The sequence below is a fragment of the Pan troglodytes genome, chromosome 11 (genome assembly GCF_028858775.2).
Source record: "Pan troglodytes isolate AG18354 chromosome 11, NHGRI_mPanTro3-v2.0_pri, whole genome shotgun sequence".
NCBI lineage: Eukaryota > Metazoa > Chordata > Mammalia > Primates > Hominidae > Pan > Pan troglodytes.
This window is the reverse complement of record NC_072409.2, coordinates 33919121-33934180: the sequence shown is the minus strand read 5'-3', so window position 1 is coordinate 33934180 and position 15060 is coordinate 33919121. Positions and strand designations below refer to the sequence as shown.

Genomic DNA, 15060 nt, shown 5'->3' with positions numbered 1-15060 from the left:
CCTCCTAGTAGCTGGGACTACAGGCACGTGCCACCATGCCCAGCTAATTTTTGTATTTTTAGTAGAGACGGGGTTTCACCATTTTGGCCAGGATGGTCTCAATCTCTTGACCTCATGATCCTCCTGCCTTGGCCTCCCAAAGTACTGGGATTACAGGCATGAGCCACCGCGCCCAGCCAATAATGTACTCTTCTAACTCTTCCCCCAAGCACAATCAAGTCAACCTAAATGATTCACTTTGAGCCTCACAAGCTCTGGTCTATAGGAACTGGACAGGTAAGTCAGAAGGAGTATCAGATAAACAAATTCGAGGAAAAGTGGATTCCAGGGCCAGATGTTAGTCCATTTCTTTTCTCTCTTTTGCCTTAACCATTTGTATTGCAGTTGCAGCAAATATTGTCTAAATGAGAAAAGCAAAGGAAGGGCATTGCCATAGTTAAAGAGGGAAATAATGAAAAGGGAGAATAAATACAAGGAAAAAAGATGATTGAAGAAGCAAGTCAAAAACCACAGAATGGAGAAAAATCTAACATTTATTAATTACCTACTGTACATCAACTACAGTCTTAGTTGCTTTACATGAAATATCTTTATTCTTCAAAACAACTCTGATAAAGAAATATTGTCATTGCCCTTTTATAAATAATCTGAATCTCAATGAGGATCATCAACTTGCTCTAGGTGACAAAAATGAAGTGGTAAAGTGGAAAGTGTTTATTGCAAAAAGTCCCTAGTCTTTCCTGTGCACCAAGCTTTCCTATAGTTAAAGAAGGGAACCATATGCATGATCCTAAGGCCATGAAAGTTATATCTCTGTTGGAGTGAGTACATGACAGACCTAAAAGATGCATTCTGATTGCAAATACTAACTAGCGAAGAGATTTTTTTTTACTGTGCTTCAAAAAATCTTGGCAATCATTCAAATTTATGACCTTCTCTGAGAATGAAGAATATTTGATATGATATAAAACAATTCAGTAATGGCCATGATTACAATCCGCTACTAAGAAGCAAGTTATACAATCACTATTGTACAGTGGTGACATTGACAATATGCATTCCCCACGCCACCATACACTGTTAACCATTCATCTCTCACTTGGAAAACAGACAAGTTGTGAACAGGGATTATAAAGCATCACTCAAATAGATAGGACAATCAGTGGATTTCTGAAGGGTAAAGATGCCTTTATAGGGTGAAGCTCACTTCCCAAAAGAAAAAGTGTTTCTGAAAGCAAATGGAACTTCATGTTCTATGAGAAATATCTGCCCTCAATGGCCTTCTCTTTAAGCCATATTGAACAATAGAAAAGTTACTTAAGCACTCATTCCCCTGTCTTTGGTGGGCTCCATATCAAGTACAACTTGATCTCGTTGATATTATAAAACTCTCCTACAATCTGAAGGAGAAACTACCAACATTATCCATTATTTTTCACTTCATTTAAATTAACAAGCCTGACTTCATAACACTATTGGGAGAAGAGTAAAGTTCCCCTTCCCAAAGACAGTGTAGACAGGAAACATGTTTATGTATTGTTTGAATAACCCTACAATTAGACAAGACAAGCTACTGACTATAATTGGGTTTATGGGACACTGTCCCTGGAGTTTTAGAATTTGTAATACTATACAAATAGATGTTTAATTTGCTGCATGAACTGAAGACTTTTCAAAAGGAACAAATAGCTTAAATTGCCCTACACTGCCAATGGCTGGTTCTTTGCAGGATGTTTCTGCGGCGCAAACATCAGGACAACAGCAAGATGAAAGAAGTATCTGCCATGTGTCTCCTAGCGTGAGACACATGTCACCATTTTCCTGAGTTTGAGAAGGAAACTCTGGGCTTGTTTCTAAGTGTCCAAAGTCTCTGTTACTTTATGGCTGCAGAAATCTATACCTTTTTTTGCCTTTATTCCCTGAGACTTCCAAATTATTTTGGATATATCTCCAGGAATGGCAGAAGAAACTGTGAACTTGGAAATCCAAACAGTTCCTAAGTAAGAAGATTATTACCAAATCAGAGGAAGAAAATCATGCCAATGGTACAGAGGTAAATAGATCAGTTAAAATGTGGTTTTGGAAAAAGAAAGAATGCAAAATATTGTTTCTTTTCTCATTCTTTTGTGATACTGATTAAATCACCATCCTCCTACCCTCACATTGCCAAAAGAAAATCTTACAGCAAAAGTAATATTTTAAGGATGTATCTGTTGACTTCCTGCCTAAATTTTTCTTATTAGTGACAAATTTCTTCAATATATATTACTATCACTAACCTAGAGAACCATTTAAGAACAGAACACAAGTTCATATAAATAAAACATGCCAGATATGTGAAGGAGGGGGTTATGTTTTATATATGTGTGACGTTAATCCTTCTATGCATAAGTACAGATGAACATAACATAAAAAAATGTTCCCGGCAAATTGGACATCTATAAAAGTATTTTTCTTCCTGGGATTTTCTCACTACCCCAAAGTTCAGGTCATCATATTTGCAGTGTGCTTGCTGATGTACCTGATCACCTTGCTGGGCAACATTTTTCTGATCTCCATCACCATTCTAGATTCCCAACTGCACACCCCTATGTACCTCTTCCTCAGCAATCTCTCCTTTCTGGACATCTGGTACTCCTCTTCTGCGCTCACTCCAATGCTGGCAAACTTTGTTTCAGGGAGAAACACTATTTCATTCTCAGGGTGTGCCACTCAGATGTACCTCTCCCTTGCCATGGGCTCCACTGAGTGTGTGCTCCTGCCCATGATGGCATATGACCGGTATGTGGCCATCTGCAACCCCCTGAGATACCCTATCATCATGAATAGGAGAACCTGTGTGCAGATTGCAGCTGGCTCCTGGATGACAGGCTGTCTCACTGCCCTGGTGGAAACGATGTCTGTGCTGCCACTGTCTCTCTGTGGTAATACTATCATCAATCATTTCACTTGTGAAATTCTGGCTGTCTTGAAATTGGTTTGTGTGGACACCTCCCTGGTGCAGTTAATCATGCTGGTGATCAGTGCACTTCTTCTCCCCATGCCAATGCTACTCATTTGTATCTCTTATGCATTTATCCTCGCCAGTATCCTGAGAATCAGCTCAGTGCAAGGCCGAAGTAAAGCCTTTTCAACGTGCACCGCCCACCTGATGGTGGTAGTTTTGTTCTATGGGACAGCTCTCTCCATGTACCTGAAGCCCTCCACTGTAGATTCACAGGAAATAGATAAATTTATGGCTTTGGTGTATGCCGGACTAACCCCCATGTTGAATCCTATCATCTATAGTCTACGGAACAAAGAGGTGAAAGTGGCCTTGAAAAAATTGCTGATTAGAAATCATTTTAATACTGCCTTCATTTCCATCCTCAAATAACAATCACACTCATATAGATAATCAACATTACCCAGAAAACTGCATAATAGTTTACTTAAACCAACCCTGGAAACTACTTATTTTCAACAGAAGTTTACTATTATGTCCTCTATTCTGATTTGTCTTATAAGTAAAACTTTTCATATTAACAAATCATTTATGAAGAATAAATTAAGTTTCCAAGAAAGCAATTAGCATTTATTGAATATTAGTATAACATTAAAATTAGATAATTGCCTATTATTTCATATTTACTTTCTATAGCATCTCAGTGTCCAGCTGTGACATAAGCATAATAACAATAAATATGCCAAAACTGTAAAATTTTGAGGCTAGTCAATTTTGAAATAATTTACTCCAAATGATTCACAATTTCCCCTCAATTTAAAAAGCATATATGTTTTTTAATTAGTGTGGATACAACTCAAAGTATACACACATGCACACACACACACACACACACACACACACACACACACACACCCCTAATAATTTGTAAAACCAAAACAGCATCAATTTTGGAACTCTTCCTAGTTTCCAACATGTTAAAGTGGAAAAAACATGGTTTTAACTGTAATGAAACATGAGTGATTTTGGGTTTTTCTGTTTTGTTTTGTTTTGTTTTTTGAGACAGAGTCTTGCTCTGTCACCCAGGCTGGAGTGCAGTGGCGCAATCTCAGCTCACTGCAAGCTCCGCCTCCTGGGTTCACGCCATTCTCCTGCCTCAGCCTCATGAGTAGCTGGGACTACAGGCGCCCACCACCAAGTCCGGCTAATTTTTGTATTTTTAGTAGAGACAGGGTTTCACCTTGTTAGCCAGGATGGTCTCAATCTCCTGACCTTGTGATCCGCCCACCTTGGCCTCCCAAAGTGCTGGGATTACAGGCGTGAGCCACCACGCCCGGCTGAGTGATTTTCTTTATTTGAAATGTTATATGTGGGGGATGAGAAAATATCTGTGTGCAAATATATCATAACAAGGGTTGGCACTATTGTAATCCTATGTATGAGGTGGAATAGAGGTACAATTGGGAGATCCTGAAGTATCTATGGATATAAGATTAGAATATACTTATATTGTACTTTGATTGTCTCAGTGAATTCATCAACACACACCTATCATGTTATTATTTTTCTTAAAGCATGCTGAATTGACCAGTTAATTAAAGCTGAGGAGTGAAATTATATTGCAAGATAAATAATATATGAATGCAGATACATATTGTAGAAACAGATTCATAAATATATGTCAGCAAAATTACATAAATTATAATTTTACCAATGTTACATATTGATGTACTTTTCCTTGTCTTTTCCACCCTCTCTGGAGCTATAGAATATTGAGGCCAATGTGCACACATTAGTTCTTTATCAGAGAAGGTTCTTTGGATTTATGTGGGTGATGGCTTTATCCTAGGGAGAAGGTACCTCTTGCTGCATACATATAACCTTCCTAAGGCTTAGGTGTAGGGAATATGATGCAATTACAGATAATGATTACAAGAGGTCCCAGACTGAGCAAGACAGAGCTTGCAAGAAATTACTCAGTTGTAGATGAATGGATTAGGAATGGAACCATGTAGAAGGAAAGAATTCAATGAGTAGGAAGTGTGCTGGTGATCTTAATCCAAGTGCTGTTAGCACACATCAGAACACTTTTCTTACTCAAGTATCAGATTCCCAGTTCTATTCAGAATCTCTACAAAGGTAGGTACTGGAAATTTTTATCAAAAATCAAAGCTACACAGTTATTTTTATTTCCATCCTTACTTAAACATTTCAGGATCAGGCAGTAGTGACCACAGCATGATGCTGTTATTTGGCTGAAGAGGAGGAAGGGATGTTAAAACTGTTAACCACTCAATTTCTACACCAATTTTAGATAAAAAACTAATTCCAGGTAATCACAAACATTAAGCACACAATAATTCATCTTATGTGTTTATATGGGTGGAAAAAAACCTATAAAAATTGTATTGAATTTAAAGTTTTATGTTTCATCAGCTCCAGTGGGCATGTATTGGGCACATAATATCTTCTTCAAAGTCTCAATCAGTGTTTTTAAGGGATGCAATGAACTAAATTAGGAATTGCAGTGTAGGACAAGCCAACAAGCTGTCCAGAAGCAAAACAACAAAATGGCCTTATCTACCTGGTTGGACCCCCACAAGCCTAGAAAAAGTCCTCAGATTTCAGCTACATCTGCAAGAGTCATCTTGTCCAAACAAAGCCAAGATGGAGTTAACTTCTACGTAACCCAAGTATGTTTTCGTTGCTCTCCTCCCAAGGATGGAACTATATATGTAATCCTGAACTGTGTCCTGATTACATCTTCATTATTCCATGATGAGCAGCCCCCACCACTACAACATTTTAAAAATATTATCATTGACTGATAAATAATAATTGTATACATTTATGGGATACAATGTGATATTTTTCTCTATGTACACAAAGTGGGATGATTTATTATTTTTATTTTTTTCATTTCAAATTTTATCTTGGATTCAAGTAGTACATATGCAGGTTTCTTACAGGGGTATATTGCATGATGCTGAGGTTTGGGATACAAATGATCCTGTCATCCAGATAATGAGCACAGCACCCAACAGTTAGTTTTTCATCCCTTGCACCCATCCCTCACTCCTCTATTATCCCCCATGTCTATTGTTACCATAAGTACCCAGTTTTTAGCTCTCGCTTACAAGTGAGAACATGTGTTTTCTGTTTCTCCATTAAATGGCTTAGGAGAGTGGCCTCTAGCTGCCTCCATGTTGCTACAAAAGGCATGATTTTGTTCTTATTTATGACTGCCTAGTATTCCATGGTATATATGTACCACATTTTCTTTACATAATCCACCACGGGAACCTAGGATGGGCACCTAGGATGATTCCGTGTCTTTGCTACTGTGAATAGTCCTGTGATGAACATATAAGTGCATGCATCTTTTTAGTAGAATGACTTATTTTCTTTTGGATATATACCCAGTAATGGGATTGGTGAGTGAAATGGTAGTTCTAAGTTCCTTAAGAAATCTCCAAACTGCTTTTCACAATGGGTGAACCAATTTACATTCCCACCAACAATGTAGAAGCATTCCCTCTCTAAGCGTTTCCATTTCTCTGCAGCCTTGCCAACATCTGCTGTTCTTTGGCTTTTTAATAATAGCCATTCTGACGGTACAAGATGGCATCTCATTGTGATTTTGATTTGCACTTCTCTTATGATTAGTGATGTTGAGCATTTTTTCGTATCTTTGTTGGCCACGTGTATGTCTTCTTTTGAGAAGTGTCTGTTCATGTCTTTTCCTCACTCCTTAATGGGATTATTTGGTTTTTGCTTGTTGAATTAACTTCCTTATAGATTCTAGATATTAGACCTTTGTCAAATGCATAGTTTGCAAATATTTTCTCCCATTTTGTAAGTTGTCTGTTTACTCTGTTGATAGTTTCTTTTGCTGTGCAGAAGTTCTTCAGTTTAATTAGGTCCCACTCAATCAATTTTTCTTTTGTTGCAGTTGCTTTTGAGGACTTGGTCATAAATTATTTCCCAAGGCCAATGGCCAGAATGGTGTTTGCTAGGTTTTATTCAAGGATTCTTGTAGTTTGAGGTCTTACATTTAAATCTTTAATCCATCTTAAGTACATTTTTGTGTATGGTGAAAAGTAGGAGTCCAGTCTCATTCTTCTGCATGTAGCTCGCCACCTATCCCAGTACCATTTATTGAATAGGGAGTCCTTCCTTCATTGTTTATTTTTGTCAGCTTTGTAAAGATTAGATGGCTGTAGGTCTGTGGCTTCATTTCTGGGTTCTGTATTCTGTTCCACTGGTCTATGTGTCTGTTTATGTACCAGTACCAAGCTGTTTCGGTTATGGTGGCCTTATTGTATAGTTTTTAGAGTTGGGTAATGTGATGTTCTTTTTGCTTTGTTCTTTTTGCTTAAGATTGCCTTGGGTATTCAGGGTCTTTTTGGTTCCATATGAATTTTAGCATAATTTTTCAAATTCCATGAAAAATTACATTGGAAGTTTGATAGGAATAGCATTGAATCTATAGATTGCTTTGGGCAGTGTGGCCGTTTTCGATATTGATTCTTCTAATCCATGAGCATGAAATGTTTTTCCATTTGTTTGTATCATCTGTGATTTCATTCAGCAGTGTTTTGTAGTTCTCCTTGTGGAGATCTTTCATCTCCTTGGTTAGATGTATCCCTAGGTATTTTATTTTTGTGTGTGGCTATTGTAAATGGGATTGCACTCTTGATTTGGCTTTTGGCTTGAATGTTATTTGTGTATAGAAATGGTACTAACTTTTGTGCATTGATTTTGTACCCTGAAACTTTACTGAAGTTGTTTATCAGTTCCAGGACCCTTTGAGCAGAATCTTTAGGGTTTTCTCGGTATAGAGTCATATAATCAACAAAGAGAGATATTTTGACTTCTTTTCCTATTTGGATGTCTTTTATTTCTCTTCTCTGATTGCTCTGGCTAAGACTTTCAGTACTATCTTGAATAGGAGTGGTGAGAGTAAGCATCACTGTCTTCTTTCAGTTCTCAAAGGGAATGCTTCCAACTTTTGCCCATTCAGTATGATGTTGGCTCTAAGTTTGTCACAGAAGGTTCTTATTATTTTGAGGTATGTCCCTTTGATGCCTAGTTTGTTGAGGGTGTTTATCATGAAGAGATGTTGGATTTTACCAAAGGCTTTGTCTACATCTATTGAGATGATCATATGGTTTTTGTTTTTAATTGTGTTCATGTGGTGAATCACATTTATTGGTTTGCATATGTTGAAACAACCTTGCATCCCAGGAACGAAACCTATTTGATTGTGATGAATTAACTTTTTGATATATGCTGGATTCAATTTGCTAGTATTTTGTTGATGATTTTTTGCATCTTTCCTCCTCAGTAATATTGGCCTGTAGTTTTCTTTTTGCATCATGTCTTTGCCAGGTTTTGTTATCAGGGTGATGCTGGCTTCATAGAATTAGTTAGGGAGGAGTCCCCCTTGATTTTATGAAAATTGTTTTAGTAGAATTGGTACCAGCTCTTCTTTGTACATCTGGTAGAATGCAACTGTAAATCCATCTAGTCCAGAGCTCTTTTTGATTGGTAAGTATTTGGTTCCCAGTTCAATTTTGGAACTCAATATTGGATTGTTTAGGGTTTCAATTTCTACCTGATTCAATCTTGGGGGGTTGTATGTTTCCAGAAATTTACCCATTTCCTCTAAATTTTCTAGTTTGTGTGCATAGAGGTGTTCAGGATAGTCTCTGAGGATCTATTGCATTTCTGTCACAACAGTTACAATGTCATCTTTGTCATTTCTGTTTGTGATTACTTGGATCTTCTCTCCTTTTTTCCTTGTTAATAAATACAGAGCAGTTTATACTTTCTACCAAGTCAAACTGGATCTATTCTAGCTCCTCCTGACCCAAAGGAGGGAGAGAATATGTGGCTGATCGTCCAGGTGACTCAGGATTCTTGACTTTGCTTTTTCCATGCAGGATAATGACTGAACACATCCTCTGCCCTACGTAATTTTGCCTTGGGGATCTTTCTTGAATCCATTTCTATGATACTTAACACCTGCTGCTGACTTTCTTCTCCCTTGGCACCTTTACTCTAAAGGTCAGAAAGGCTTACTATTATCTTTTTAAGCCTCACTTGCAGCTGGGGTGCTCATGGAAATAGTTCCTGTCAATAAGAATAAGTCTAAGTTTTCTAGGGGCTCTGGGAAGGGTTTTGCTTTTAATACAAAGGGGCCTAAAGGCAGCATCTGCCTTGAATGTGGTCACTACGTTGTGACCATAAGGGGATAAGCATGGTAGAATGACCGAGGAAATTGTACGCAGGCCAGTATGACAGGCCAAGTCACTGACATGGGCTATTTCAAACTACTGTTATGCTTAATTTTAATCTTCTATCCACAGTCAGACAAAGCTAGTATACCCTGCTTTTCCCAGAGCCGAGCTGGAGAGCAGGGTGTATGCACAAGGACCTGACAAGGGCACACAGGATCTACTAGTCAGTGCCACCAGAATGACTTCTCACTGCCTATGCCTGTGACTAAATGTCATCAAATGACATGTGAACAAATCTGGATACACTCTTAGTTGTGGATGGTGCAAAAGATTGCTAATGAAAGGGTTACTTTTTGAAGTGTTTAAGTCCACCAAAATTACATCTCAAATTTGAAATATCATGAAGAGTCTCCAACAAAAGGTAAAATGATCTGGTCAACTCCTGCCCTTGCTCGCATTAGTAATCACATTTAGTACAAATATATTTTCCTAGATGGATGTCTAATTGTGACTGTGAAATATCATTAATGAGGTGGACGGATCACAAGGTCAGGAGATCAAGACCATCCTGGCTAACACGGTGAAACCCCATCTCTACTAAAAATACAAAAAAAAAAAAAATTAGCCTGGCGTGGTGGCAGGCCCCTGTAGTCCCAGCTACCCTGGAGGCTGAGGCAGGAGAATGGTGTGAACCCGGGAGGATCAGCTTGCAGTGAGCCAAGATCGCGCCACTGCACTCCAGCCTGGGTGACAGAGTGAGACTCTGTTTCCAAAAAAAAAAAAAAATCATTAATGTAATATGTGCAGTCATGAGTCACCAAATCTACATTAAGAAAATGTCAGCCAGGTGCAGTGGCTCACGCCTGTAATCCCAGCACTTTGGGAGGCCGAGGTGGGCGGATCACAAGGTCAGGAGTTTGAGACCAGCCAATATGGTGAAACCTCATCTCTACTAAAAATACAAAAATTAGCCAGGTGTGGTGGTGCACACCTGTAGTCCCAGCTACTCGGGAGGCTGAGGCAGAAGAATCGCTTGAACCGGGGAGGCAGAGGTTGCAGCGAGCCAAGATTGTGCCACTGCACTCCAGCCTGGGTGACAGAGCGAGACTCCATCTCAAAAAAAAAAAAAAAAGTCTGACTTAGCAGAACTATCTTTGGAGATATGATCTAAACTATGGTAATTCTAAATCCATGTAATGGTAAGTCAAATTAAAGTGATATCTTGTTGAGGTTATAAATTGCATCATATTTTGTTTATCCATCATTTCTCATTGAATGGTAGATTATTTTATACTAATAAAAAATTAAAGCCCAAAAAAGTGATGCAATCTGGCTTAGACCCTCAGGCAGCTAGTGGCACAATAATTCATAAAACTCCACCTGTGACTTTAAAATCATCACCCTTTTATTGTTTGACACTGTCTCTCAATTGTCTTGAGTCTTGCTTCAGCTTCACTTTGCAACTTATTTTTTTCCCCAAAGACCACTGAAGTATTTTCAAAGATTGGAGCCTGCACAAGGGAGATGGGGATGAACTGACAATTCCTCTTATAGTGCTTTTTAGGATCGAGGGCGACCTGATTACCTAAACAGCTACAATTGGCTCTCAACTAGCACAGAAGCAAATCAATACAGAGTGGCTTCCATATCACCAAAGAAACATGGCCCCACCACAAATAATTGCATTGTAATGAGAAAGATGGCTATATAGTGTGGAAAAAAATTAATCAGGAAACAAAGGCAAGGCTTTGAATGCCACAGAAATGAAGGCTAGCAGGAGCTTACAGGGGAGAATGATTTACTTACAAGGTGTTAGCAACATAAGGAAAGAACAACTGAAATACATGTGGAACAGGGTCCTGGCTGCAGTGATAATACTAAAAGTAATAATAAATAGTAAAAATCCAGAATGCTTATTGAGTTATTACTGTGCTCTAGACACTCTTCTAAATTCTTTACACGCAGTAATTTAATACAAGCAATAATGCTAGAGTTGGTATTGGTAATATTTTATTCCATTTCATCAACCATATTGTCACTTCCACTTTCCAAATGAGCAACCTGAGTAAAAAGAGATTAAATGACTTAGGTTGTTTACATATCAGGTATGCGGTGGAGCTGGAATCCAACCAATTTGACACAGACCCTTTCACTTAACCATTATGTTATTCTAATTCTCACAATCAGCTGAATGTCCTTGAACTCATGTTTCCCTCTCAGCTTCACTAAAAAGCAGCTCTGCTGGAAAAACTGTGGAGCCCAGGTTCTTCAAAAGGTTCTGGGGTTGGACTAAACCTGCAAATCCTTGTGTGTGACCTCTCTTGAGAGTACAGGCAACTGTGGTTTACTTACGAAGACTGGGCAAATTTAGGGATAACTTAAACTAAAACACAAATCATAATCAATGTCCACCTTAGCCCTTGAGTATTCGCAATAGTTGACCCTTGAACATGGGTTTGAATTGCACAGGTCCACTTATGCATGGATTTTCTTCCACCTCTACCACCCCTCAAACAGCAAGACCAGCCTTTCCTCTTCCTCCTCTTCCTCAGCCTGCTCAACATGAAAAACATGAGGATGAAGACTTTTATGATGATCCATTTCCACTTAATAAATACTAAATATATTTTCTTTACCTTATGATTATCTTAACAACATTTTCTTTACCTTATTATTTTCTTAAAAACATTTTCTTTTCTCTAGCTTAATTTATTGCAGAAACATAGTCTATCATCCATATAACATACAGAATATATGTTAGTCAAGTATTTCTGTTATCAGTAAGGCTTCCAATCAACAGTAGGCTACTAGTAGTTAAGTTTTGGGGAAGCCAAAAGTTATACACAGATTTTAGACTGCATGGAGTTGGGGGTTGGCATCCCCGTATTCTCTTGATAGAGATGGGGAAATGCTGAGGTATGAATCCAGGTAGCATAGCACACACTTCCTCCTTCTAAACACCTTCAGGAATAATCTTTCAGGCTGTCATGCAATTGAACTTGAAGATATCTCCTTGCTGGACTAGCAATTTTAAATAAATTAATTATTTAAAATTTATAAAAGAAAACATATGTATAATATACATATAATATATCATGTATATTAGCCAACTAATTCTTTTATAAAAGGTATACAAATAAACTAAGGTAAGAAAGAAATTAATAACAACAAAGGCTTCTGTTTTAAAATGGCATTGGCTCAAGACACTTTGATTCAGTTTTTTTTATGGAACTACCACATGTATGAAGTTATATCAGCTATTATTTATTTATTTAGGTATTTTGTGTTTCCATTTGTAAACTGTAAGTCTCAAGAGAACACCAACCTTTCCATTTCTATACTATCCTGAATCCCCAGTTTCTTCAACAGTGCTGAAGATTTTAAAAGTACCTTAAATAAATATTTGTCAAATGAACCAAAAGCAGATATTAGAAAACAAAAAATTTAACTCAGGTGAATTCGTAAAAAATTAACAGTAAATGAAATTAGTTAGCTCATTTAAAAGAAAAAGAAAAAATAGAAATGTGTTAAATTGTGAGCAATACAAGCAGTAGAATGACATATAAAGATATAATTTTTAGAATGAGAAAATGTTATAAATACAGTGGTGTATTAATTAATTTGAAAATCCTGTTGCAATGGAGGATCTTTGAAAAAATAAAATGTAAGACCTCCAACTATAAGAATCCTTGAAGCAAACGCCATTCTGGACATTGGCCTTGTAAAAGAATTTATGACTAAGCACTTGAAAGCAATTGCAACAAAACAAAAATTGATTAAGTGGGACATAATTAAACTAAAGAGCTTCTGCACAGAAAAAGAAACTATCAACAGAGTAAACAGACAACCTACAGAATGGGAGAAAATATTTGCAAACTGTGCATTTGACAAAGGTCTAATATCCAGAATCTATCAGGAACTTAAACAAATTTACAAGAAAAAGTCAAATAACCCCATTAAAAATAGACAAGAGATATGAACAGATGCTTCTCAAAAAAGGACATACATGTTGCCAATGAACATTAAAAAAACGCTCAATATCACCAAACATCAGAGAAATGCAAATCAAAACCACAATGAGATACAATCCCACACCAGTCAGAATGGCTATAGTCAGAAAACAACAGATGCTGTCAAGGCTGCAGAGAAAAGGGAACACTTATACATACGTGTGGGGACTTAAATTAGTTCAGCCACTGTGGAAAGCAGTTTGAAGATTTCTGAAAGAACTTAAAACAGAGCCACTCTTTGACCCAGCAATCCCCATTACTGGATATAACCCAAAGGAAAATAAATCGTTCTACCAAAAAGACGCACGTGAACTCCCATGTTCACTGCAGCACTATTAATAATAGCAAAGACATGGAGTCAACCTAGGTGCCCATCCCTGGGAGACTGATAAAGAAAATGTGGTACATATACATTATGGGATACTACGCTGCCATAAAAAAGAATGCACTCATGTGATTTGCAGGGACATGGATGCAGCTGCAGGCCATTAAGCTAAACAAAATAATGCAGGAACAGAAAGCCAAATAGTACATGTTCTCGCTTATAAGTGGGAGCTAAACTTTGGGTACTCATGGACATAAAGATGGCAAGAATAAACACTGGAAGTAATAGAGGGGGGCAGGAAAAAGAGGCACAAGGGTTGAAAAACTGTTGGGTACTATGCTCACTACCTGGGTGATGGGATCAATCATACCCCAAACCCTCACATGTACCCCCCACATATACCCCCTGAGTCTAAAATAAAAGTTGAAATTATAAATAAAATAAAATTTCAATGTAAGAAAGAAATATACTTTCAAACCACGAGTCATATCACACTCCATTTTAAAACACATTCCTGTGAAAGTTAGGTTTAAGACAAGGATAGCTTCTAATACCATTATTATTTAACATTAATTGTTATGGATAATCCAATGCATGCAAATAGAAATACAAATTTAATGTTATAAATATTGGAATAAAAGAGAAAGTTACCAATACTAATATCCAATTTTTTAAAGAAAATGGAGGAGAATCAACCAAGAAATCTATTGGAATTGTAAAAATGTTTAGTTACCTAGTAACATAAAAATATGTAATAATTAATGGTTTCTCTGTAAGCAGCAGTTGCTTAAAAATTATCATGAAAAAATAATGCTAACATTATAAATAAAAAAATATGAAAAGCAATCAAAGATCTTTAAAAATTAAAAAAACTACTATATACATGATCTAATGATAACCTCAATATATAAAGAATTTTTAAAAGCAAATGGAATTTTTAATGTATTTACTTTGTTCAAATTTCCATTGAAACCAAAGTAGAAAATGGATAAATAGTAAATATAAATTATAAACTAAGACACAGACTAGCAAATGAATACACAAACATGTTCAATTTCACTTCTATGCAAATAAAAGTTAACAAATTCAGAAATGAGATGTTATTTTCAATCTATTAAATGGTCAACATTTTAAAAATGCATATACACTTATGAGTAGTTGATGATAATGGCAGCTGCTTAAATCCACACCTCCCTACATATCTTCCAAAAATACAGAATATAACAGAAGAAAAAATAAAACTCTCCAAACCCACATAGTAGACATAACTAGAAATAAGAAAATATCTAAAATTCAAGTTACCTGTAAACACAAAATTTAACACCAAATCCTAACCCACCTCATGCTCCCAGTGAGCAAAGATTTTCATGGAAAGACAGAAGGGAACAGAAGCAGGCAGACTTAAGATTGATCTAAAACCAAGGACAGAGCCCTTAACACAGGTATGTATGACTTGAGGTAGCTATCTTTGAAAGCCATGGCTTCTTGGGTAAAAGTTAAGTGAAAAGGAAGGGAGAGGAACCTTTGGAGATCTTGAAG

General features: G+C 37.0%; 1 protein-coding gene across 1 annotated transcript; it reads left to right on the top strand.

Moving 5' to 3' along the window:
* The first annotated feature begins 2416 nt into the window (after positions 1 to 2416).
* On the top strand, positions 2417 to 3376 carry OR13F1 (olfactory receptor family 13 subfamily F member 1). The gene has a single exon (XM_528370.5). The coding sequence runs from the start codon at positions 2417 to 2419 to the stop codon at positions 3374 to 3376; it is 960 nt and encodes a 319-aa protein (XP_528370.1).
* Positions 3377 to 15060: the final 11684 nt, after the last annotated feature.